The following is a 27,125-nucleotide window of genomic DNA, read 5'->3' as shown; positions in this document are numbered from 1 at the left end:
GTAACTATGAGTGCTATATGTGGCTTTGTGTGACACAGCATTGAACTTGACCTGTTTGGGGTTATAAATTAGACCATTTTAACAGATACAACAGGAAGTTGGGTTTAGTGTTGAAATTGATCATTTATTTTTCTGTTATAAAAAATCTGCTCTCCCATTAAATAGTAAAATAAGAAGTTAATCTTAACGCTAAGAAGCTTATTGTTCAAATCTTGATTGATGTTTGACAGCACTCTTTCTTTATTTGCAAGCAGTCAAATGTCATCTGTTTTTACTGCACACAATTTGTCTGTTTCTCTAAGGACACTTAGAAGTCCTCGTTCATTTAGCTTTCTCTGGTCTTTCCTTAATTTAAAGTATTCTTTCATTATAACACTTTCAAACTAAGTACTAATTGGATATTCTTCTTAAAGATTACCTCCTCACTACAGGTTAGGGCTTAAATTTTACCTTACTTGGCTGACTAGATAGTGAAAATTGTGTCTTGGCTTTCTTTAGAGAGCTAGTGAATTAAGGCTTTGTGTCTGCCAAATATTTTTCTAGGAGAAATGAGGAATGGAAGTGGAGTGTCCTGTCCTTCCACTTTGTGTTTATTGCAGGAAAAATGTATTGTACTATCTGGAGCCCATCTTACAAATTACTGTGAATTTGTGGCCTAACAATGCTATCAGTATCAGAGATTGTTAGATATGTTTGGGGCTTTTGAAGTGACCTATTTGTGAGTTTGTTACACAATATTCAGTCCATAAGATCACATCTTAAACTGAGATTTATTTGACATTTCTTAGCTGTCAAAAACATTTTTGTATGTACAAAATACATTTAATAAGCTTCAGTTCTCTTTCTAGAAGAGCTTGTAGCTCTCAGTGGGATAATAAATCAATATTTCCTATGCCTTTCTTTTCACATGTATTACAACTAACCTATTAACAACACTTTGTTATTCTTAAAAAGGGGGAAGCAATTGCTCAGGATAAAATTATACTTGCATTATTGTTGTGTTTGCATGAGAATCCACAGAAGGGCAAAGATCAAGCCTGTAAAACCATTGAATAAATAAAAGGTGTTGATATTAGATATGTATTTTTTAAAGTAATCTTTGTAGGAAAAACTAGGAATCTTTAAGTTCTCTGAAGAACATGAAAATTTTGACATCAGTGACATTCCTGGTTCAATGTCCCTGGAAATGGGCTATCTAATTTTGTCAGATATGACTTAGTTTACAGATCAATTAACTGAGAGTCTGAAAAAAATACAGAAAATTGTACCTGAGTCTGATTAGTTAGGTCTTTGGACTCTTCATAAAACAGAGCAAATCCTTGGTGTGTTGCCCTGACATTTGTAAACACAGAATTACAGTTAGCAAGACTGTTAAAGTTTTAGGTTTTAGAATGTTCGTTTAATCTTATAACATGCACAACAAAACATTCTTGTTTAAACTCTTTGCAAGTCTTCCTCAGCATTTTATATCTGTCTTTATCGTTCTGAAGGACATGTTTTTCTGGTGGTTTAAACATTAAATACGGATGGAATATTTACAAAGCAATTTTACATTATACTGAAAACTGAAAAAATGCACATACTGCTACATTCCACTGGTGTGCACTGTAGACTTACAAATACTACTATAGGCAGTGACTTCTGAGTTGTTTAAAATAATTTTCTGCTATCTGAAGTACAGAATGTGCCCTTACTCTACATTGTCTAGTATGTTGGTAATTAATGAGGGAAATTCATATTCCAGTTTGTGGGATATGAGGCAAAAATTACACTAATTGGTACTTAAAGCCTATTGGAACACCAGTATCAAAAGAAGTATCCTTAGATGAAAACAAGCACAGGCTAAATTAGCATTTTGTATCTTAGGCAGAGACATTTCTGTTCTTCCTCTTTTTTGTACAGAGTTGGAAGTAAATCACGAATGCTGCTGATTTCTCACTAAAGCCAATGAAATATCTTTAAAAATCTTTTAAAACAAATGTTTTCTGTTCTCTCTCTCAGTATATAGATGTTTTACACTGTATATTATGGCAAGCTATGCATAGGTACATTACTTTCTTTAAAAGAACAGTAACTGTTCTCTACCTGTCGTTTCCCAGGTAGAGGAAACTCCACTGAGGCGAGTCAGGCTTCTGGATAAATCAAGTCTTCTACTCTCACTGTAGGCATTTAAATGCTGTTTAAAATGGAACAGCCTTTTTGGAGACTCAGGTTGTTAACAGCTAGTTCTTGTTAAAGATTCTGCATGATTTCTACCTTTTCCAGAAATCTTTCTTCTGAAATTACCTTATAGCATGAAGATGCTGCAGAGCTGCTTTACCTATAATTGCTGTTTTCATTCACTTAGTATATGCATGAATTAGAAATAGTGATATTCTGATAACCTTACAGGAAATATAGACACCTGTAGTAAGACCATCTATTCTGTCCCATACTCTTTGCTTGACCCCAAAAATGCCTTCTGATTGTCCCCTGAATCCTGCAGAAAACATAATTATTATCAGATGTAAAACAGGAGCCTTAATGGCTATAATGGCTACTGTGAATTGGTCTGTTTAATTCTTACCTAAGATGCACAGAAACATTGCATACTATGCATAGCTATCACAGGATTAAAATGATGTCCCCAAAATTAAATTTGTGATGATTTTATATACTATAGAATAGCCAGTAGTCTGTTTTAGTGTGCTAAAGGAGTCTTTATAAAGTTTGATAAGAGAATCCTCAAGGCTGAGTTTTAAAATATCATTAGGCAATTTTCTGAAAACATCATCTGAATTATTTGAGAACTCAAATGACTTTATAGAGTGGAAACTCAGTGCAGTTCATTTTCCTGTGGTAAAATCTCATTATTTTTAGACTGGGTCTAGAATTTGGAGTGTTCCTTACTAGGCTCAATCCTTCATTTGTCTGAGAGGCTGGTGTGATTTTCAGACTGAATGAAATGGGATGATGATGTTACCATGCATCTGATTCATGGTTTGATAAAAGTACTTAAAAAATTACTTAGATATACAAGTTTGGTTTTTTTCCCTGCCTAAATTACAATAGCTTACAGGTAGTTTGAGAGTAAGGAAAGAATTCTGGAACGTTGCTTAAGCAAGAATTCTTGTAGAGCCTTAACTATTCTTGCTGCTGTTTTCATAAAACAGGTACTAGTTCAAATTTAGTGTTATCTCTAGAAATTATGTACTTAATGTGAATGTTTTTACTGTCCAACACAAAGTATAGTTTGTGATGGTGCATAATGTCAAGGTTCCATCTGATTGCCTCTTTTCCTACAAATGTAATTTGGAAAGTGCTGGAAAAATAGTTTCATTGACTTTTTCCCCATACTGGCTTCTAACAAGATATTTAAACTGTATTGAGTTGTACTTGCCAGTATTTCCTGGGTCTTCCTTACATGTTTGGCAATGAAAATACAAACCAAGACAAGGACTTTTTTTATTTAAGGACATTCTGTTACAACTGAAAGATGAAAACTCATATTTATTTCTGTGAGAAAATATGTTTAGAAGAAACATATGTGTGCATACTGACACATATCTGTGCATACTCATTTTCTGTGAAAGGAATATCATGCTAAAGCTGCATCATTTGTACAGGTTTGTTTTGCCTGTTGGTCTGCCACTGGCAGAAAGTATAACCTGGTGAGGAAATGTTTTGAAGACAAGGGAGGAATATGCACACATGCACACTTATATATATGTGTGTATATATGTTTGTGTGTTTATATACAGGAAGCAATCTTTGTCCTAGAGGTCAGCATTGCATTTTTAACAAAAACAGTTTTTCATAGCTTAGACTGACAACCCCAAAATGATGACAAAGTTACTTCTTAATAATGTATTAGTGTGGTCCGTTCACTACATAGTTCTGTATCAGAAATCAATTTTTTGCAGTGTATAGTTTAAAAAAAAAATCACCCCAAAAAGCTTTATTAAATATGTTTAAATATCCTGAATTTGCCTTTCCTGAATTTTGGTATTCACTTAGTTTCTTGTTTAAGTAAATATTTCTGCTAGTAAGCTTACTTGTTATGCATTCACATAAAATCAACTTGTGCTAAAATAAGCTGTTTCTTTTTTTAAAAAAGCCCACTGATAAATTAAATGTAACAACTGGTAGAATGTACAAAATTGAATTTAATGTCTGACATGTTAAAGACATTGAATTAAAGTTATAAGGATTTTGTACTTGATGATGTCGTTGCTTTTTTTTATCCTTATCCAGATAAGGATAGTAATGTGTCACTTAAAAAATAAAAACCTAATTTGGGCGGAGGTTTGTTTGGAAAAATAGCCTTAGATCATTCTCTCTCTTAGTTTTTGAAAATAAAATGCTCTTTTTTAGACATGACAAATATTTGGTCTTCCTACTAAAAAAAAAAAAAAAAAAGGCTTTATTTTCTTGGAAAAAAAGGAAAACCCAAACAAATTCCTATCTCAGATTTTTTTAATTTTAAGTTATTTTTTCTTTCCCCCCATGGAAAGTAACCCTGTCACCTTGCAAGCTCTTGTCATAATAAGAAATGCATATGTGGAACCTTATTTATCCAGGATCTAACACCTTTGTACTTATGAACAGTTTCCATTGTGGACTCAGCAGGACTGTTAGGAATCACTGCTTATGTTGAGTCACAAGTCTATGCAAGCGTTGAAGGCCTGTGAAATCCATTGCTGTGTAGTAATCTAGAGTTTCAGGTTTACTGTATGGTAAATGGATTAAGTAATTTTTTTGCATGCCTTTGAAGGGAAAACATGTGAGGAACTGGAATGAAGTTTCTTGTTTCTAAAGGTTCTTGTCATGTTCTATGAAATAAAGAAGGTGCCTAAACATTTAGTGTTAGAATTAATGTAGCTTCATGCCTGCCATCTAGGATATAGTTATATTCATACAACTTTCAGGATAGTTAGGTAATTTTGCTTTCCAACTTATGTGTGAGGAATAAAAAGTCAGTTTTACTGTTTCACTGTGGCTGCTGAAATGGAATTTTCTTTTTGACTCAGCTATAGCATATACAAGAAAGCTGTATTGCTTCCTGAACAAAGAAGTAGTACTTTCATGGGAGGTAGGAAAGAAAGAGAGCCAGCCATGCTTTTTTTTTTTTCTTTTCCTTTTTTTCCTCTTTCTTTTTTCTTTGTAATGTGTAATAGGAATTTTCCTTTTTGGTCTTCATGCTTAAAGAGAACTGTCTGGCACTGAAGTAGGTGCCTCTGCACTGAAGCATTATATTTTCAGATTACTTTCAAACAAAGGATTCAATCTTAGGAAAAATTAATGAGTGCTTTGTTTGGATACAGTCACAAAACTTTTCTTGTTTACATCAGTGGAGTACTGCAAATATGCAGCAAGTATGCAAATATGCTCTTTGAGCAAGAGCATAAGTGATATCCTGAAATCAATGAGAAATCTGCTGATGTCAAAGAACTTTGGATTAGTTCCTAATTTAAACTGTGTAGTAACAGGTGATTAAAAACTGTGCCAGAAGATTCTTCAGGGACCTTTGTAACTTCAAAATACCAAGATAATGTGTTACTATAGGTATGGTTCAGATAAAACAGAAGAGGTGTCATGTAAATGGTACTGGAAACAGTAGAACTATTTCTACAGGCACTTGCCACCAGACCGTAGCGCTATAGAAATTATCTTGTGTAATTGCTTATCTAGATCAAGTGACTAAAGCTGTATATTTCAGGTGCATATGCTGAAAGGAGAGCTGTGCGGAGACAATGCTGTCTACCATATTTAACTGAAGTCTAAGCAACACAACACTTTAAAATTTCTTTGAACAAAGTCAGCTTCTGCATTTCTTGAATCCTGTTGAACTTTCAGTTCAGAAGAGAAAATAAGCTCAAATACTGGCTTAATCTGTCCCTTTTAGCATAGGCTGTTGTATAACGAGAACACTCACTGCACCAGAACGTGGCAAATTTTGGAATCTGGTGTATAAAGTAAATTACCTGCACTTGAAGTAACATTGATATAATAGTCTGGTATTCATCAAGCAACTTTGATGCAATATTGATTTTCCTGAGAATTTAATGTTATGTCCAATCAGACTTGCAAATTTTTATTAAGTATGTTGGTATGGATTGTTTTGCCTACAGGAAAGTAATGATTACAAATTCTAGTGTGGTTTCACACTATTAAGTATTCTAGTAATCTAAGATGTATTTATTTTTAGAGATCTACAATTACAGCAAACATCCTATTCCCAGCACCGCTCAATTATTAATCTGCAAAGAAGTCAACAATCTTCATCTGTAAGATAAGTGATCTTGCATAGTTCCTAACTTAAATGTAGAGTGCTTTGACTGTTGCTGATGGTTTTGAAGTATTGTTGGTATGATTCATTAGCAGTTACATCGAAAAATGTACTGTAAACTGAGATAATTTTACTTAGTATTTTCTTTTCCTGTCTATCAGTTGTCATTCTTGTTACATCTTTAATATTATTAATTTAATAATTTCTAGTAAGTTGGATTGAACGATGTTCTGATCTGCAGCACATCATACTGATACAGTCTAGGAAATTCTTGAGACTGATGACAATCTGAACTTGCTTTGAGTGCTTCCAATCGTGCTGACCACTATTGATTTACTGTTTTCTTACAGTTCCTTATTTGTCTACACATTTGGCTCAATTCAGCAATATAACGTCAGGATGGAAGGTAGGCTTAGAAATCGGTTGGCAGCAGGGAGGTGTTGACCTTCTGTATGGCAAATAAAACTTCAAAAATATATTAAAAAAAAACAAAAGAGAGAGAGATTACCCATTGCACTGTTTACTTTTTTTTTTCCCCACCAGGTGATTTTCTGCATGCCTACATTCATCTTCTTGTGACAAATCCCTGTATTTTTTTTAATAAGGGTTATCATTTTCATTTTACAGTGCTTATTAGAATGGCTCATAGCTTATTTTAGTCCCTGAATTAGTTACTAATAATAACTAATAGTGTTGCTAAACACACAGCAATAGATAAGAACTTGAAGCAAAGTGAGGCAGGCTGTTATAGTCTGGACTACTATTACATTTGTATGCTGTTTATTGGTAAAAATCCCAAATTTTTAAATTATCTTTGGTAAATTATAGATAAATTATCAGTGTTCTGAGAGTTAAGACTAAAAATTTAATCAGTCATACTTTTCCATAGAACAGAAACTTAATTTTACTTCCAATACAGTCTGTGTATGTATTTCTACTCATAGGCATACAAACTGACAAATCTGTTCTTTATCTTGACGTTGGAAAAGATTTGCATTAGTCAGGCTCAGCTTTCTAAGGGCGTAGTCTGTGTTCCTTATTTTGGGAAGAAGTTTGTTGTATTAGGTTTGGGGAGGAAAAAAACCAAAAAGCCACACACCCCCACCCCACCCCCAGTTCTCTCCCCCTGATAAGAGCACTAATAACAAGTAAACTGACTTCAGATCATAAAAACTCTTAAACTTGTTGCAATACTGAAGTTGCCCATACTTAGATGAAAAGGGAAATAAGCAAAGTTAATAAAAGGTTTCAAGTGTCATTTAAAAAAAAAAAAATGTTCTCAGCAGAGGTCTATTATACCTTCTTTCGAAATATAAACCAAAATGTCTAGTATTCAACCTTTAAGCACACTGGGAACTAGTGAGTAGTCTTTCTTTTTTTTTTTTTTTCCATAAAGCCAAGATGTCACTAAGGCAAATTAAGGGATGAAAGCTTATGCTTAGCTTCAGATCTTTTTGGTTAAGAATGCCCCAAACCAGCTGCCCTTTTGAGATTTCAAATTAAATTAGGAGAAATAATTGCTATAATCCCTATGCCTAAAACAATCTTTGCCATTTACTTAAGTTTTTTAACACAGTTTGTTTAATCTATTACCACCATCACCCCTGCTGTGTTCTGTCATAATACAATCAACTGCAAGAAAAGCATGCTACTGTTTGTAAAGGAAACGAACAAAACCCTTTTGGTATGAATATTGAGAGCTCCAGTTTTCCCTTGCTTGGTAGTGAGACATAAATATTAAGGTGTGATTTTTATTTTTATTTTTTTAAAGAAATTAATTTCAGATACATTTCCTAGACCAGTTGATTTTTAGTTAACATGGGAATTTTTACTTGTTTATTCCCTCGATATTCAACCTCTCCATGCATAGTAGCAAAAGCAACTATGCACTTGTTAGCACATTGGAGTTCTCACTCTCCAGATGAATGATGGCTCGTCAAGATTTGAGAGTTTGGTTGACATGTGTCCCTTATAAATTTCAAGCAGTATTCTCCAAGGGATTAGTTGAAATGTGAATTCTTTCCTTGACTGAGATTAGAGAACACTTTACATTCACCTAAACCACTGTATAATGTTCATTTAGATTAATCTCAGTTGGAAGTATAATTATTTTGTTCAGCTCTAGGCAGAAAAGGAAATGCAGTTTGAGAATTAAGTCATGTTAATCCCATCTCAAATATCACTTGCATTTAGGAATATAGCAAATGGGCATGTTGTACATGCCATTTTTTGTAAGGTTATGCCTACCTAGGCACCAATATTTTGCTAAACATAACAGAAAATTGATAATTTGAAGAGCTTGCAGTAAAAAGGATGTTAGAAAAAGATGCCCAGTACCTCCAAAGGAGTTTAGATTCAGTCTCTGTTTCTAATGATGGGAAGCACCTGAGTCTGAGGGGGTGTCGTGGTTTAACCCCAGCCAGCAACTAAACACCACGCAGCCGCTCACTCACTCCCCCCCACCCAGTGGGATGGGGGAGAAAATCGGGAGAAGAAGCAAAACCCGTGGGTTGAGATAAGAACGGTTTAATAGAACAGAAAAGAAGAAACTAATAATGATAATGATAACACTAATAAAATGACAACAGCAATAATGAAAGGATTGGAATGTACAAATGATACGCAGTGCAATTGCTCACCACCCGCCGACCGACACCCAGCCAGTCCCCCGAGCGGCGAATCCCTGCCCCCCACTTCCCCGTTTCTGTACTGGATGGGACGTCACATGGTATGGAATACACCGTTGGCCAGTTTGGGTCAGGTGCCCTGGCTGTGTCCTGTGCCAACTTCTTGTGCCCCTCCAGCTTTCTCACTGGCTGGGCATGAGAAGCTGAAAAATCCTTGACATTAGTCTAAACACTACTGAGCAACAACTGAAAACATCAGTGTTATCAACATTCTTCGCTCTGAACTCAAAACATAGCACTGTACCAGCTACTAGGAAGACAGTTAACTCTATCCCAGCTGAAACCAGGACAGGGGGTTTGTCATTATTCAAAAAACAACCTTGAAGTCAAAGGCTGTTTAAAGGATGCCCAATATTAAAGTTATGAATATATAGTTGCTGAATTCTGTTGGAACCAAGTTTTCAGCTTTTGTTTCTGCAGTCAGGAATTACTCTGAGGGTCACTCTCTTCAGATTTGTACAAAGAGGAACAAAAAGAGTTTGACTTATAAGCAATTTCAAGGAACTGGGAAACCCTTAGAAGTGGCTAATATGAAGAAGTAGGCTAGAATGCATCCCAAGTAGCAAGTTGATATTGGATAGTCTGAAAGACTATAGCAAACGGGGACTTTCTTAAGCCATGTAATAAATTTGCAGAGTTAAATTACTGAAGTATGCTAGCGTAGCATCTTTTTGGCACAGCCGAGTAAAGCCAATATGACCTTTGATGTAGTTGTTGGTACATTTTATACCATGAGCATTACTTTTAAAATACAGCAAAGCCATAGAAGTAGGAGGGCAATATTTCTGAACAGTGTCGAAAATAAGAAACACAGAGCAGGCGAGGTTGCAAGTGATACTGACAGAAGTTCTGGAGGTGAGGTTCTTTGTCCCAGTCTGAGCCAGAAGCTCGGGTTAGGGTTGAGCAAAAGAGAAAGCTTAAAGGTGTTGTTAGAGTGGGGCTGGAATTAGGGGGCCCAGGGAAAGTTAGGACAGCCAAGAGATCCGTACTGCAAGGGCCTTCATGGTGTCAGCCAGAGGTGAAGGTCTTAGTCCCAGTCAGAGCTGGAAAATAACGTTAGGGTTGAGTAAAAGAGAAAGCCTAGTAATGTCATTGATGTTGGGGGTGGAGTGAAGAAAAAAAAAATATAGAATATTAAATAAAATTTGAATGTAAGTTAGCAGCATGCCTTTGGGGCGAAGAGTTGTAATGGTATCCTGGGCCACATTTGGAGGAGCACTGCGAGCAGGCTGAGGGAAGTCATCCTTACCCTCTGCTCAGCACTGGTGAGGCTACATCTGGAGTGCTGGGTCCAGTTCTGGGCTCCCCAGTACAGGAAAGACATGGACATACTGGAAAGAGTCCAGAAGAGGGCCGCAGAGATGACGAAGGGACTGGAGCATCTGTCATATGAGGGAAGGCTGAGAGACCTGGAGAAAAGAAGGCTCAGGGGTCTCTTAAGAATGTTTGTAAATACCTGAAGGGAAGGTGTAGAGAAGATGGAGTCAGGCTCTTTGCAGTGGTGCCCAGTGACGGGATCAGAAGCAGCGGTCACAAACCGAAACACAGGAGCTTCCCTCTGAACATCAAGAAACACCTTTATACTGTGAGGTTGACCAATCACTGGCACAGGTTTCCCAGAGAAGTTGCAGAGTCTCCCACCTTGGAGATATTCAAAAGCCATCTGGACATGGTCCTGGGCAACTGGCTCTGGGTGGTGCTGCCTGAGCCAGGGTGTTTGGACAAAATGACTTCTAGATGTCCCTTCCAACCTCAACCGTTCTGTGATTCTAGGATACTACTTGCAGAATGAAAAGGAGGAGATGGGGAATAGCTATTGGTAAGATATCCTTCACTTTTTCTTCAAGTAATAAAATCTTTCAGTACGTCTACTGTTGCCTATAATGTAATATAGCTATAAGGTCAACTGATGTGTCTGCATAAAATTATATATGTGTATATAGGTTGCGTATACGTAAAATGATAAAATCTGAGTATTTTCTTCTAAATAGTATAAGGAACAATGACTTGATGGACCATTTATTATTAGTAATTTAATTATAATTAAATTTTTTCAGTAAGTAAATAGGTCTCACTTGATGTGTTCATCTTATGGGGGAAGAGAGGAAAATTTCAGAATGTTTCCCAGTATCTTGACAGATAGGATATTTGTAACTGAGAGATATTATTAAACCAGCCTAAAAGAAGTAAAACATTATGTTAAATTTGTCAAAATGTAGGAGGAACAGGACTCAGACATCCTGTAGAGATTTCTTATCTTTTTTCTAATTTAGAAATACAGATTTTCAATTTTTTTGTGGGGTATTCATTCTATCTAAGATGCAGCAAACAGCAAGCAGCAAACCTCCCTCTGACAAGTCGCATCAGCAGATGGATGTCCCATTCCCTGCAGCAGGGAGTCTCCTATTGCTATTATTCACCGCTTCCTTCTAGTGATCCTGGGTGGCTCAGGCTCACCCACCAGAGAGGCTTCTCATCAACTGCAAGGCCAGTGAACCTTTTCTGAAAGTGCAGGTTACCAAGTTGGGCATAAACCTTCTTCCTAGTGTGAGAAGTCACTAGCTTCCAGCCTTCATCATCATGGGAGTTTCCACTTTCCAGCTTCATAGGCATAGGCTCTTCCTGCCCCTCCCCTACAGCTGACGGTTCAGGCTCTTGAAGCTGCAAGGTCTCAGAGACGATCTAGTCCATCTGTTTCTCATGCTGTCTGATGCTGTGCAGTCTGGTGGCCTCTTCCCGCAGGTCCTTCACAAGGAAGCACAGCCACAGCTGTGGCAGCTACACACCTCCTGCAGGCTAGGAGACCATGTGCTCTGCGAGAGGCTCAAGGGACTCCCTGCAGCCTGACACTGCAGAGCTACATCCTCCTTCTGAAGCCCTGTCTGGGTCCAAGATTCTGACAGTGAAGGGACAGTTATTTCAGTGGCTCCTTATGTGGCAGCAGCAGTACCCACCAGTACCTCAGAGGGTTCCAAAGAGTCCCCCAGTGATCCCTGAGAAAATGCCCAGAAACTCAAGGAGCGACTTAAACCAGAACACTTTCAACTTCAACCTGGAGAATGTACTCACAGTGATTATTTCATCTAGGCTACTTAGAAACTCAGTGATTATTAATAAAATTCAGGAATAGTTTATTTTATTTTGAGGTATGTATATATGTATGGCCTTCTACATTTTTGACTGCAAATAGGCGTACGAGAGCTCCCCAACCAGGAATGGTGGTAAAATATTGAAATATTTATATTGGCAAATATGAGCTGCATTGAGAATGAAGACAGATGATGCTGATGTTCTGTTTTATTTTGCAAGGTAGATGATATTCATGCTTAGTATTTACTATTTTTATTATTTTTGCTGATTGAATTTCCCCATAGAAAATGCATTAGTGCTCATAATAATCAAGTGTACTTTTTTTATATATATGTGACCAAGGAATCAGTTTTTTCTGCACTTCTCTCAGCTGAAACACACTTTACTGATAAGAAAAATGACAGGTGTTTGTGTGGATTGGTAATGTATGAGGTTTGCATCTTGAACTACAGATTGCTGAGTTCTCTTCTGAAAGATAATAAAGTACATGGTTCATTTTTCATGTGCATTAGTAATTTAGTTGATCAGGACCTGTGGACATGTTTGATATATTGCCTGGCTATAAAAATGAATAAAGCTTTTATATATTTGTTCTCTTTAGACTGTGGGTGAAAGCCCCTCAGTTTCCAAGACAGCCTACAAATGGTTTACCATTTGGCTTATATTTCAATAGAACTGTTTTCTTATGTAAGATGACTTCAGTATTCTTGTCTGAAAAAATTCTTTATTGTTATGTAGCTATTAGAACACGTGTCATCATCCCTTTTCCCCTGGATACATTCAGTAAAACAAAGGACAAGAGATGTGCAATTTTTCCATATAGTGTGAGTGTGAATGTTAATTTCAGTATTTCAAGAATACATGCCTTAATTTGCTTTTTTTAATATATATATCTATATGAGAAAGTAAACAACAACAAAAAAAACATTGAATGGGAACTTTTGTTGTTTGGTGAGGGGGTTTTGTTTGGTTTGGTTTGAATTTAAATTATGATTGATATCTCCTTTTGATACCACTTAGTCTTCTGGAAAGTTGATTTTCATATTAGTTTAGGGGTAAGTGCACAGGTGCTTTGCATAAATTCCTTGTTAATCTGTAGCTTCTGATTATGTACGCTAATGATTTGGCAGCAGCACTTCATAAAGCTTATTTATTTCATTAAAAAAAGCATATTATTGTTGTATTTGAAAAATGCCTTCTGTTGATACCACACTGTTTCGTGTACAGTTTATTGCTATACAGATCACCAGCTATTACAAGAAAGACTAAAGAGATACAATCAGAATTACAAGGACTCTGAATCCTTGTGGCAGAATTTCTTTCTTTATTTATTTATTGTTAAAAAAGAGTAATATATTTCAGGATACTATCCTTCAGACTTTTATAAGTAGAGCTGTAGAATTAAGGACCACAGCTTTATGTGACTACTGTGTCTTGAAGAGATTGTAGATGCTTTCCAGTGGATCTGGTTTTGTCAAGGCTCATTGGGTTTAGCTGCAAAATGAAATATACTTGTAGCAAGTCTCTTTAATCATTAATTGTAATTATTTAAACACTGTAGTGTATTGTCTATGTAAGATGTATTTTCAGTTTCTGATAGGACAACCTTTCAGTCAATCTGTTTACCACCAAGTTTTGGGCACTGGCAAGTATTGTTATTGTAGACCCTTTTTTGGCCTGAAGATAGTACAAATGCAGACAGACTTCTTTCTCCTGCAGGTGTAACTAAGGCAGATTTTTTTGTCTTAATTTTATTTGGTGGATGTAGATTTCAGAGAGAAACCAACTACTTCCCTTCAGTTTTAAATCCTAAACTCTAATTATCGGCTAGGTCATAGTTTACCTGACAGATTTACTCTTCTTCTCCATCAACAGTAAAATTGGGGGGGGGCAGGTGGGGATACAGAATTTTTTGTTTACTTAACGTTATACTAAATCAGGAGGAATCTGAGATAGTAGGGCTCTAAGGGGGATCATGTAATTATGTAAATATGAAAATAGACATTATGTGGGAGAAGACAGCTAAAATAGCACAAGATGTATCGGAAAAGATAATCATACTCTTACTTGTTTTTAAATATTCATTCAAACATTCATACTTTTCTGGCAAACCTACAAGAATGTCTGCTTGACAGAATTGTCCTTGCATCTTATGGCTATCAGATATTTATTTATAGCATGTGTTTGTATATCTTTATTCTAACAGTCCTTTCCAGTTCTAATTGGTTTTCTAGATAGTTTTTGCAATAGCTTGTTATTCACATATGAAAATGTGAAATAACTAAGTAGTACTGTACAACTTGGTAGACACTGAGAGTTTGGATATTCCTGTAGTCTCAATCTTTTTATGAATTGTCATTACAGTGAAGAAGGCTAGCATACAGCAAGAAGCTTTCAGTATTTGTTTAGTCATCTTCCTTATCTTTTCCACCTGAAAAATATAAATATCTCTTTTGTTTAAAATAAGATAAAATCCCTTCATAATTTTCCACTAAAAATGAGTGCATGATGTGTTGGTGTTCTCTTTACTGATCTCAACAGTTTAGATAGGTAAAAGTAGTTACTCTGAAGTTTTTAATTATTTTCGGGTAATTGGTGAAAGTAGAATTTTGGACAAGCATTATGAATAACTTTCTCTGATACTCATTGACAGAATTTTTTTTTTCCTTGAACGCATAGTAGATTCTCCTGAACAGCAGGTGGTTGATGTTAAACAATTCTTCATGTGAATTCATTGTTTGAAGTGGGGCTCCACCAGTTACATTACAGTCCATGCAGATGTACATGTTAGCCATGAATGAAGCAAACATCATCTGAAATGTCAGGACTGTCGTGTCCTGATATGCATGTTAATGTGGACTGTTAAAGCTGCATTAAAGATTATTTAAAATGGGCACCATTCCTAGTTTTTTAGTGAAGATGGTAAGTTTATTTTAATGTAATACATAGTCCATATCAACTTGAACTTAAAAGAAACTGATGAAAGCAGTGCCACAATCAACATGGAAAGAAAGATCTGTGAGATCAAGGGTAATGTTCCCCACCTCACTCCCAGCATTTTCTTTTCTTGAACTTATTTATGGCTCTCTGCATATATTATTCGTGATTGTTGTAAAGTTTCAGCCTTTAGGTTTTTTATGTATCTATGGACAACTTATATTCCTGCATAAATCACTTGCGGTAAATTAGTCATACACACAAAAGTTTTCTCTGTGTGTAGATGGGGAAGAGGAAAACAAATGCCAGCAAATCAGCGACTTTTCTTTTAATGTCAACATAGTGCAATGATATCAGCTTGCAGCAGACTTAAACATTTGAGCAGTACCAGAAGGAAGAAATATTTGATTACTAAACATGCTGGTACTCAGATACATGCATTGTTATGAATATAAGCATTCATTAAAAAGTTCAATTTGTTGCAGGGCTTGGTGTCTCTAGATATTGTCAGGCACAATAACATTTATCATGCTTTCAGTATAGTTTCTGATGGACTAAATGGTGTTCTTGCCAGACTTGCTCACAATAAGAGAAAAAGCAGAGTAAATTTATTTTTTCCTATATTAAATATTGAAGTACTTGTCAAATAAAAAGGTAGCCAACATTTGTCTTCCCTTTCCTGTGGAAGGAGTGCTACGGATTCTGGTAGACTTTGATTACTTCTTTTAGATGAAAAAGGAAAAGAATTCTAGAAACAGTCACATACATACAGTGTAAATAATAATTGCAAAACTGCCTAGTGTCACACATGGTGAGTAATAGTCTTGCTTGCCAGCAAACATCACATCTGTGCACAGCAGTGCTGGGCTTGGAAGCAGGCAGACCTTAAGAGCTTTTGCAGTTGTCACCAAGCTCTTATAGCCTTCTAGCAGTAGAATTCTCAGAACAAATAAAATAAATTTAAAACCCTCAAACTTCCAAACAAAATAAAGGGTATATTGCAGGTAATGAAGATTCTAGAAAATATTTCCTATCTGCTTGGACATGGCAGTCTTGCTTACGTGAAGTCTGTCTTCCTCTTACACTTTTCCCAAAGGGAGGTATGCAGTGGAATGAAGCCATTGTCATCTTCCAAGTTCTCTAGACACTTCTGATCTAAAACCAAAAGGGATTTCAGAGAATCAGATCCAGCAATCTAACTGATCTCTTCTGCTTGTATATAACATCTCTTTGAAGATGCTTCTGCCTGTATCAGGTTTTTCCTGATCTTCCAGTACAGACGTTTTTTTCTTCTCCCAGTTGTGCTGAGAGAGTATCTTCAACAGTTTGATACCATTCCTTTTAGACCATTGATAAAAGAGCTTCAGACCCAGTATTACAACTATCTTACAAATTGTAACTATGTTTCACAATGCACTCTTATTGAAGAAAGGTGATGCTTCTGCTTGATGGTAGACTCCTCAGGCAGAGCTTGGTTTTTAATTCATTTGATCCAATCTACCTAGGTGCCATATTTAAGGAAATTGCACTTTTGCCATTCCTTCTAGCAGCTGCAACACATTCAATGCTTTAGAAGTTGAAGACATCTCATAAATAAACAAAATTACCACTGTGAAATGGCAGATTCCCTGTCCTTGCATTTCTTGTCAATGTGCAATAACTTGGAAGATGCTTAGTAAAACTGCATAACTGTCAAGTTCTTGGCTCTCGCTTTGAAAAGGAGAGCTAGTATTCCTGTCTGAGTTACAGAAAAGGAACATTTGCTTCAGAAACAAAGAGCTTGCTTTGCTGAGTTTTGTAAGTAACTGCAGGGAAAAGATCTGTAAGAGTCAAATTCACTAATTTCTTTATGAATCTATGGTTATTTCAATAGGTTTTCTTTTTTAGGAGCGTGACATGATCCTTAATTCATAATCAACCTGTGACTTATTAAACTTTCAGTTTAATTTGTCTCTTGCTTTCAGTTTGTAGAATAATTCGCAGTATAGATGAGTGGAAATGACCTCCAAGCACAATATAGTGAGGATATCAAGAATCTTGAAAATGTGTATTTATTCATCCTGTTTTAAAACCCCAAAAAGCCCTGTGCAGTCATTTAAAGCACAAAAAAAAGCATATTAATTTTAAATTTTCATTTTTGATCTATGCAAGCTGAAACAGATGTTTTACAGGTATTTGAGTGAGGTTGCCAGAGGTTTCTTTTTATTAGTTTAAACAGGAATTCCTGCCTCTACGGGTCACAAGTCTGTAGGCCATATTTGGCTTATATGTAGATTATTAGTTTGAAGACAGATAGCGTTAGAACTTAATGTTTTGGTGGGGTTGACTAAGGTTCAGATTGTAAATAAACAAATGAAACTTCTGTTTTCAGTCATTTCTGCTGTGGAAAAGGCCTTGCATGTCATGTGAAGCATCATGTATGGAAAACTTTCATGTAAGATGTTTGGAGAATTTTTCTCAGAAAATGTGGTTGTTAAAAAGTGCCAGTTTTGGAAAAGAAAAACCTTTTGCAGAGAGAATTTCTGGTTGAATTTCTTGTTTCTTATATCATTGTCAGTCATATGAGTTTGTTATCATTGTCAGTCAGTTCATATCAAAACTACAGCTTTTTACCATAATGCTTGTGCTCTGTCCATCTCTATTTTAAAGGCTTCCCTTAGAAAGCTGGAGGTCATAACTCTCTAAGTACACTTTCCTCCCTTTTTCCCAAGTTTTATAGGAAGCTAACAAAAGTTTGTGCTAAAACCAAATTGCTGCTTTCTTAATCCCCTTTTCTCCCAGGGAGTGTGTGGAAAAATTTTCCATTTTCCACCTGAAATAATATTGACTGTTATATCTCTTCTTCGTCATACTTCTTTTTGCTGTCATTAGTCCCATTAAAAACAGGCAGGCAGTTTAATTGTTGTCCTCCATCCTACTCTGTCTTCCCTTGACTAAAGGGAAGGAGAAAAAAACTTGTTTTGATAAAACTTTTTGAGCCTCAAACCACTATTGTGCTGCCTTAAACTGAAGTAGAGTTAAGATTTTCCTGCTAATGAACTGTACCAGGAGGATTTCCTTTTTCTGTGTCTGTTTTTTCTCAGGGCTCTGTCTTTAATATTAGTCATAAAATGGTGTAGGTTAGCTCTAAGACGTAATTAACCAGTTTCAAAAGGTCAGTACACTGTACTTCATTTCCACCATTCACCTTAGCAATTATCCACTTCACTGACGGTACCTTGACCTCACTCTATGCTTCCACCATTATTCTGGTCTTCCTATTGAAAACTTAAATTCAGTGCAAGTTTGTGGAGATATTTTCTGGAGAGAAAATATTCACATTTCAAGGGAAAATGAAACATCCTGAGGTTTTTTTTCACACATTGCACATTGTTTCATAAGCTTTCAATTCCTTTATAAATCAGAACCTGTAGCTCTACCTGAGAACATCTAAAATTCTTATTCTCTGTACACATATGGCAATGTATATTTTCTGTGGAAAACAAACTGTGAAATTCTTTTCACTGAAGATGTGAGATAGGTATCACTGCTATTCGATCAATTTGCATTTTTGATTGAAGTTTCGGTAATAAATTTCAAAATTAAACATAAGTATTCCTGACCCTGTGAAATGTTTTTGTGTGAAAAGTGAAAGGAGATAGACTTTAAGGCAGCAATAGATTCATTTAAAGGATCTGGGTTTTTTATGTAATGAAGGATGGAAAAAAATTTTTAAAAATGCCAGGTTCCCTTTAAAGAAACACAGGAACATGTCTATGTGTATACACATATACGTGCATGTATGTATTTTATATACACGTATATGCCCACAAAAATTTCATTAGGTCAGTTCCAAACAGCTAACGCTTTTTGAACGTTTGCCTTGCGTTGCATTTTCAATAGCATCTGGCTCAACTTCCTTGGTGAGAGAAGTTCATCTAGCTGCTTTCCTCATCTTGCTGTATCAGGCCTCACAACACTTGTTTTCTCTGGCGGTGTAGTGGAGAGGAAAGCAGGTCTGCACAAGCTACTTGCACAATGGATGAGGTTCAGCCTTTTGAAACTGTGTAGCATGGGGTAGATCGAAAGATGCCAGGGGTGCATTCAGGCTCAGTGAGGGGGAATGGGTCCATCTCAGAGCAGCTCTAGTTGTACAGTTATGAAACAGTCTGCAGAGCCCATGAGCATATGTAACTACTCTTTTTTTCTCTTCTTTTTTTTTTTTTTTTTAAGTGAAAAAGTTACTTTCTCAAATGGCAGGGAGCTCCTAATTGGAAAATAAGTTTGGTAAGCTTTTTCAATTCAAAAAACAAACAACATTCCAAGTCTTGTTTCTAGAAAGAAATGGATCCCTGAAGCTTATTTTGTTTTCTTTTGCTTTCTTTAAATGAGAGGAATACATTCTCAAAAATCTGAGTTAACACCTAGCATTGCCTTTAGTCATTGCATTTAATCTTTTCCAGAATTTAAAGCACCAAGTTATAAAAAGACCCTTCTTACAACATCTCAAAGAGGGATGAGCAGGCTTGGGTGTGTTCCGAAAGACCATAAACCTGCAAGATATTTTGCACAAAATTACATTGAAGAGATCATGAAATACTTAATTTTGCTTGTTCTTCCTAACTTAATTCCAGACCTGATTTTTTTTTGCTTTGCTTTAGTGTCCCTACTCATTTTGGAAGAATGACTTGAATGATAGAGAAGCAACTTTCCAAAGTGTTTAAGTTTGTTTTATAGGAATGTACCTTCATCTCTTACATAAAAATAAAACTCCTAGAAGTTAGAAAAATTTCAATTAGAAAAACAGTAGTGCAATTCTTGAATGGGACATTACTGCTGTGAATATCTGTTTTTCACCTCTGAAGTAAGGTAAACAAGCAAGAGAATATAACATTGCAATTTCTAACTCACTTTAAAAAAAAAAAAAAAGTAAAATTAACCCAACTTTCTTTTTTTTATGGATCTAAATGCACCACTAAAAGCTGTAATAATACTGTACTTTCACAGTAGGCCTTTGTAGTGAACATACTGTTGCTTCTATCATGAGCAACCATTAAGCCATTAAGATGTTTTAATTCCTAATTAAATTAAGAGGGTGAAGCTAATTCATGGAACAAGTGGCTGAACTTGCATAGGAAATACTTCTCACCTGATACATGCAGTACCCATACTGCTTAAAGAGTTGAGTTGCTTAAATTGTTTTGAAAATATGACCAAGTAACAATTGATAACTAAAACTGGATTCATGTATGTCATTGGAAAAATATTGTAAACAGCAAATATTTTTTCTTTGTTTGAATTTTTATTCTGCAAATATCAACATGTATCTTTACACATGCTCATTATTCTGCATGCCAGAAGTATCCTGCTTAAAGATTGTAATGACTTGATTAGATTATCTATTAATACAGAATAAAAAAATTCAGAAAAAGTAATGTAAAATAATATTCTTTAATTCTCAATTAAAATAAACGTGTGCATCCTTCTTTACTTTAGGAAGATTAGCAAAGGTGTTACCAACAAGTACTTGGTCAGTAATTTTCAGTTTTCATATATAAAAAAAAAAAGGTAAATTCTCCTTCATGGTCTTTTTAATAGCAATATTTCAGTTTTCCACTAAATGAGTCAAAATATAAGAATTATTACAATATAATAAATATTATATGTAATTTATAAGTTTAATAGAATTAATTTTATTTGGTTCAAGATAAAATATGTTGAAAAATTCATATAGAAGGATGAGACTGGTCAGTTCAGGAACACCTGTGTTCCTCATAAAACAATAGGTGTATCAAAACTGTTTTCTGCAATCTGTATTACATAGATACGAACCTTTCCTGTCTGTTTTAAATGCAAATGTTTGCAACATAGCTCTGTCAAGGGTGAGGTCTGGAATATTCAGGTTAAAAGCAGCCCTGAGGCAAAGAGAGACTTCCCTCTGCTGAGTCTTCTTTCAGCTCTTTACAACAGCTCCCATCAGCTATCTGGCCTTGAGCGCCTCCAGCTGAACTCCTGGAGCTGGAACGGCCCTGACAGGGGTTTTGGGGTGTGAGTGGGATTGGGAATGCATTGCACAGGTGTGAGAGACAAATTCTGTCTACTCAAAAGAAGGTGTATCTTTTTAGCTGGGAGTGACAAAATTACATGTGATGACTCTGTGAAGTTGGTGTTCTGACCTGGAAACTGAAAGTTGGGATCTGGCACCTCACTTTTTTTCACATGTTCTTTACCAAAGACGAAAAAGAGAGCAAATACGTCCTATGAGAGCATTATATGAAAAGTGGTATTTGGAATAAGCATAAGGTATAGTTTTGGAGAGCTTTAATGCATAACAAACCAACCCTGATTACTAACACTCTGAAAATTAGTATTTCAGAAAATATGAGTTCTAGTACTTTGCTAGACAACAATTTATAATAAAATCAATTATTCCAAAATTGTCTATTCATGATTTTGTACAAGTTAGTATTTTTTTCTGACTTTATTATGGAGTTCTTCATCTATATGGTATATTAAATATTTAAATTTATCATTATTGGACCTTGTAGACATCTTGGGTGCAATGAATTGAAATTTTACAGACAGTGAGATAAGTAAATTTATCTTTGACTCAGATCTTGGTTTGGTAATCATCTCGTGCTTAATTGCCTGACTGAAATTCAACCTTGGATGGCTTTGTGATTTCTCTCTACTTGAAGTCTGCCAAAAATGAATTGGTATTGATTAGTGTCATAGGTGTGAAAAGGTGAACTTTCAGGCTTAGAATTTGAGTTGTGTCTTTTGGCAGATGCTTTGCAAGAACATAGGGCTTTCTTGTGTTCCAGATCTTTCATGGGTACTTGTAAGACGTTATGCCTGCATATTATGCCTGCATTTTTATTTAGAAAATATACAGGTTTTGTGATTGTAGTTCAGTAGATGGTAATTGAACAACTATAAATCTGCACAATTTGGGGGGGGGGGGATAAAAAAGATTTGGTGCTAAATAGAGGTATGTCATCCCTTCATTTCCAGTTGTTGTACAGAAATTCAGTGGATAGAGTTTAAAGACCTCATTAGAAACATGTGAGCATCTAACACTTTCTCGTGCATTGGAGTTAACATCTTGTACTCTATCATCAGTGGGCAGACCATGCCAAAAAATATCAACCCCAAAAACAAGGGTATAAAATTATCTTTCCCTGATTCCCTGTTTAATCTCAGTACAGATGTTTATCACATTCTAAGGAATTTAGCTTGGTAAAAAGCCTCTAAAGAGTGTGAGGTAACATGAATGTAAAATATAGGCTTTTCACTCTGTTGTGTTTTACCCAGATGGTCCATACCCCCTAAAACTAGTAGTTTTGTAGCTGTGTAAAGTCTTTTCATGCAAGAAAAATTCCATAATGTAAAAACAACTGCTGAATAGCATAGTTGTTTAATAAGTTAAAATTAGTTCCCAGTTAGTCTCCAAATATGATACAGAGTGTCAAAGGAATATATTCCTTTCTTACTTGCTAGTTTGCCTAATCTTAGATCAAAGGCCCATTTCACTTTTAAGAACTGTTTCAGAGTTGTCTCTAAATAATACCCTCCAACAGTGTATTACGACGTGAAGACTGGCCAAGGTTTTAAGAATTCTGTTGGTGTGTGTGGAGGGTTGCTCATTTGTTGTTCTTGTGTTTGCTTTGTTAAAGGGAGCAAATAATCCATGATGAGAAGGAACAGCCTGAGGAATTGTCTTTTGCTGGTGGAATAAAATGCCTTTAAACATAATCCATTCAGTTTTTAACTCTTTGACAGTTGACTTTTCTAAGTGAAGTAGTTGGTATTCATTGTCTGTATTTAGAATCATAGAGTATCTCAAGTTGGAAGAGACCCATAAGGATCGAGTCCAACTCCCTGCTCCTCGCAGGACTACCTAAAACTAAATCGTATGACTAAAAGCATCGTCCACATGCTCCTTGAACTCTGACAGGCTTGGTGCTGTGACCACTTCCCTGGGGAGCCTGTTCCAGTGACCGACGACCCTCTCAGTGAAGAACCTTTTCCTAATGTCCAATCTGAACTTCCCCTGACTCAGCTTCACGCCATTTCCTTGTGTCCTGTCACTGGTCACCAGAGAGAGGAGATCAGCACCTCCCCCTTGAGGAAGTTGTAGTCTGCCATGAGGTCACCCCTCAGCCTTCTCTCCTCCAAGCTGAACAAGCCAGGTGACCTCACCTGCTCCTCAGAAGTCTTGCCCTCAAGACCTCTGACCATCTTGGCTGCCCTCCTCTGGACACACTCTGATAGTTTGATGTCGTTCTTATTTTGAGGCACCCCAAAGTGCACACAGTACTTGAGGTAAGGCTGCACCAGTGCAGTGTAGAGTGGGACAATCACCTCCCTCGACCGGCCAGCTATACTGTGCTTGATGCACCCTAGGACATGGTTAGCCCTTTTGGATCTCAGGGCACATTGTTGACTCATATGCAGCTTGCCATCAACCCAGACCCCCAGATCTCTTTCCATGGGCCTGCTCTCCAGCCTCTCATCCCCCAGTTTGTACATATAACCAGGGTTACCCCGTCCCAAGTGCAGAATCTGGCACTTGCTCTTGTTAAATTTCATATGGTTGGTGATTGCCATACATTATGTGAATTGGCTTAGAATTGGAATTTAGAGATGGCTCTAATTAATTTGCTAATTAAGCATTTTCTTGTAATGTCTTAGTTCTTTTGTCCTTGATTTCCTATTTATTCCAAGGAATATACTTTAGTATTTAGATGCAACTTTAGCTCATGAAGTGTCCATACCTAAATAATATAAGCCTTTGGAAATTATGGACCTCATTTTCAAATGGATAAACTTATGGTTGGGGTCTGATTTATACATGGAAGCTGTTTGAAACATCAGCACTGCTGTTTGTCTTTTATCGTTCTTCATCATGAGAGGATGAAGCTTGTGGAGAAAAAAAGCACTTGGTCGTCTTTTTTTTTCTTTCTTTCTTTTTTTTTTCTCCTTCCCCCTACTTGGTCTTCTGGGGAATCCTCTAGTTTATCATATATAGAATATTAGCTAGAGGAATATCTGGAAAAATATTATCATTGTTAGTAAACAATCACTTGTTATTTTCCATTGAATATGATTTTTGTCCTTACCAGAGAGACTCAAAAAGCATTTCTAGTTTCCTCTGAAAATCTGAATGAGCCTCTTTAACTTTATAGGGTATCTAATTGTTTCTATTTGTTCAGAAATAAGGTGGGAACAGACAAGTTTACTATTTGATTTAGCTAGATAATCACATTGTTACAATTCACAGGGTCTGAATTATGTTTTTCTGATGCTGTAATGCCTCATTCTCTTTGCTTTAGGTTCAGTAGCTTTTCATTATTTGCCAGAAATTGATTTTAAAATAAAAGTAACCAATATCTGAAAAAGTACACCTTCCTAGACCTTTCTAAAACCTTGTTGATACAGATATCCTGTTTCTTCAATGAAATGCCCTGCACTGTTGTCAGTCTCTACTTTCATCAAATAACCAATTTTAGGTTTCACAGAACTGAAGATTGTAAAGTTCTTAAAATTTTGACTTTTATGTATTAGTATTTCTCTTCTTTTTTTCATCTAAGTTGAAAGATCTGGAACCTTTCATTTTCACAGTTTTTAATCTATCTTAATCTCCTTTAATCTTCTTATAAGTACCAGTTAATATTAACTTGTTAATAGTAAGTACTTGTCAATAATAATCTGTTAAATATCTGTCAGTACCTGATAAGTACCTGTTTTGTGCTATAAAAATACATTCATTTTATCAATTTTTCTTTTGAAATCTGAGGAGCATTTTGTACATTCTTGGCAAAGCCTGTGTCTAGTTGTCTCTGAGGGGGAAATAAAATCAGTTGTTAGGTAATTACTTTATAGGACTTAGTAACATGACTTTTTGTTGATATGCGTAATTCCTCCTGTATGTGGATTAGATAAATGGATTCAGAAAGATGGGTTATCCTAAATTAAGGTTACAACATTGGCCATAAAAGATAATATTTCCCTTAAGGCTATTAATTGTGACCTCAAGAAACAGAGTAGTCTGAAAACTTAAAAATCTTTCATCTGGTCATTAGGATAGCAGTTTCTACTACTGAAGACATACTTTAGAACTTCTTCTGTTTAATGAATATTCATTATAGTCCTTCTAAAGTGTAAACAGACTATAACTAAAAATATGCTCTTTGGGGGAATAAAAAGTGAACTTTGACACTGTCAGACCAAATATCAGTCTCAATTTTATTTAAAACAAAGTCTTTTGTTTTGGTTTGGTTTTAATACTGTTGTTCCATAAATAGCAGGGAGAGAAATAAGTTTTGGTTACCAGTTACTATATTAAAGTATTAGCTATGCTTTAGGTAAAGGTACAATTAATGAAAAATTGACTCTTTTGGTCTTTTTCTTTCCAAATTGAAGTACTTAACATAATGAAACATGGAAAACTTATATCTTGGACTGATTTCTAAGATGCCCACCTTACGCTGAGGTGAGGCCATTAGCCTCACCCGGTAAATAACAAGGTTTTTTAATCATATTATTCCTCTTTCTTTTTCTCTCTTTTGGTTGCTCTTTCTCCCACCATAACCCTTCCCAGCTGGAAAGACTGCAGTTTGAGAATACCTCTGAATGGGGAAAGAGAGAGAGACTTGAAGCAGGAAAGCAAAGTTTGGAAGAAGAGAACAGAAGATTGAAGTTGCAGGTAAAAGAAATTCAGGGACTTCTGGAGATGAAAAATAAAGCAACACTAACTAAATTGAATTGTGATCATCAAAATGCACAAATAAGCTGCTAATTAAAAATAAGGTATGTTCATTGCTTAGTTCGATTACTTGGAGAGCATTCCCTGAAAGAATTACTGTTTCATAATGTCAAAATGTGCCCCTAAAACAAGGGTTGTGCAATACAGAACAGCCCTGCCTGCATCTCAGACCCGGACAGTTAGAACTCAGTGACTTTGAATTTCTGTAGGGTACAGAAACAGAAAGAAATATCTTTTTTATTTTTAAAAGGAGCAGGGAGAAATGACAAGTCTGACAAGATGAGGGAGCAAAAGTGAAGACTGGGAGTAACAGACGAGATTAAGTAAGCTTTGGTAGCTATAGAGTCCTGATGAAGGTCAAAGCAAAAAAAGCTGTGAGACCAATCATTCCTCTGTCTTGCTGAATATTGAATCACTTCTCAGGGAAGAGAGAACTGAAGGAAGAGCCTTATTTCTTAATTTTTTATTCCTCTAAAGTTCTGTTCTTTTAAACCTTATTGTACTGCTAAAAATGATGTGATAAATTACTCAGAGACTCTTAGCTGTGGATATTTCCTTTATTTTATGGTTTTCCATGCCAATAATTAAGTGGTAATCCAGAAGGCTCTCACTTTCATTGAGACTCTGAAGGCTGTACAAGAGCAATCAAAAAACCCACCAACTCAATCAATCAGTAAATATACATACTTGATGTTACAAGTTGGGCAACACGAAACAGTTAACATTCTTATTTGCTCAAATAACAAATAATTTATTGTCATTTATATGCATTTACTCTTGAATAATGGCAATCTGAGTAACTAGGACTGGATTTAGGGTATAGTTACAATAAGTAATTTCTCTTGGGAAAGATTGAGAGAGAGGTTCTGTACTTGGGGTCTGCTTTTAAATGTAATGATACGATTTTTCTATATTTTTGTGATGGCTCGGGAGCAGCAAATTACAATTCACACATATAGCTTACCTTTATAAAATATCTTGCATAACAAACACCTGTTCTGGATTTTCCTTTACTAGTATTTATTTTATCATACCACATCGTATCATACCACATCGTATCATACCACATTGTATCAGCATTTTCATGATTTTTTTGTAATGCAAGTAATTTGTGGTTGGAGATGTGGCCAGAAAGATGCTCATCTGCTAAGGCATGTTACTGTATTCCAAATACCTTTTAGTTATATGGCTGTCCTGGGTGGGTTGGTTGGTTGTTTGTTTTTTAAAATGTTGCTTGCAGAGAATACTAGACATGTGTGATCAACTCTGTTAGTATCACAACACTAACTGACACAACTTCACAAACTTTAACAAAGTCAAAAGGCTGAGATGGAGCTCAGTCATCTCTCTTTCCTTCTCATAAAAGTGAATATCCCTGCAGTGTTTGCCTTTTCCT

The 27,125-nt window shown here is 35.9% G+C and overlaps 1 protein-coding gene across 1 annotated transcript in view; it reads left to right on the top strand.

The window, feature by feature from the left end:
• CCDC102B (coiled-coil domain containing 102B) overlaps positions 1–26,413 on the top strand; it is a 40,411-nt gene extending 13,998 nt beyond the window's left edge. The window contains 1 exon segment of the mRNA XM_052788593.1: positions 25,565–26,413. Within this exon segment, the coding sequence (XP_052644553.1) occupies positions 25,565–25,762 (198 nt within the window). The 3' untranslated portion in view covers positions 25,763–26,413.
• The last annotated feature ends 712 nt before the right edge of the window (positions 26,414–27,125 follow it).

Source organism: Harpia harpyja, chromosome 5 (genome assembly GCF_026419915.1).
Source record: "Harpia harpyja isolate bHarHar1 chromosome 5, bHarHar1 primary haplotype, whole genome shotgun sequence".
NCBI lineage: Eukaryota > Metazoa > Chordata > Aves > Accipitriformes > Accipitridae > Harpia > Harpia harpyja.
The sequence above is the reverse complement of the archived record's forward strand: the minus strand, read 5'-3'. Positions and strand labels throughout refer to the sequence as shown.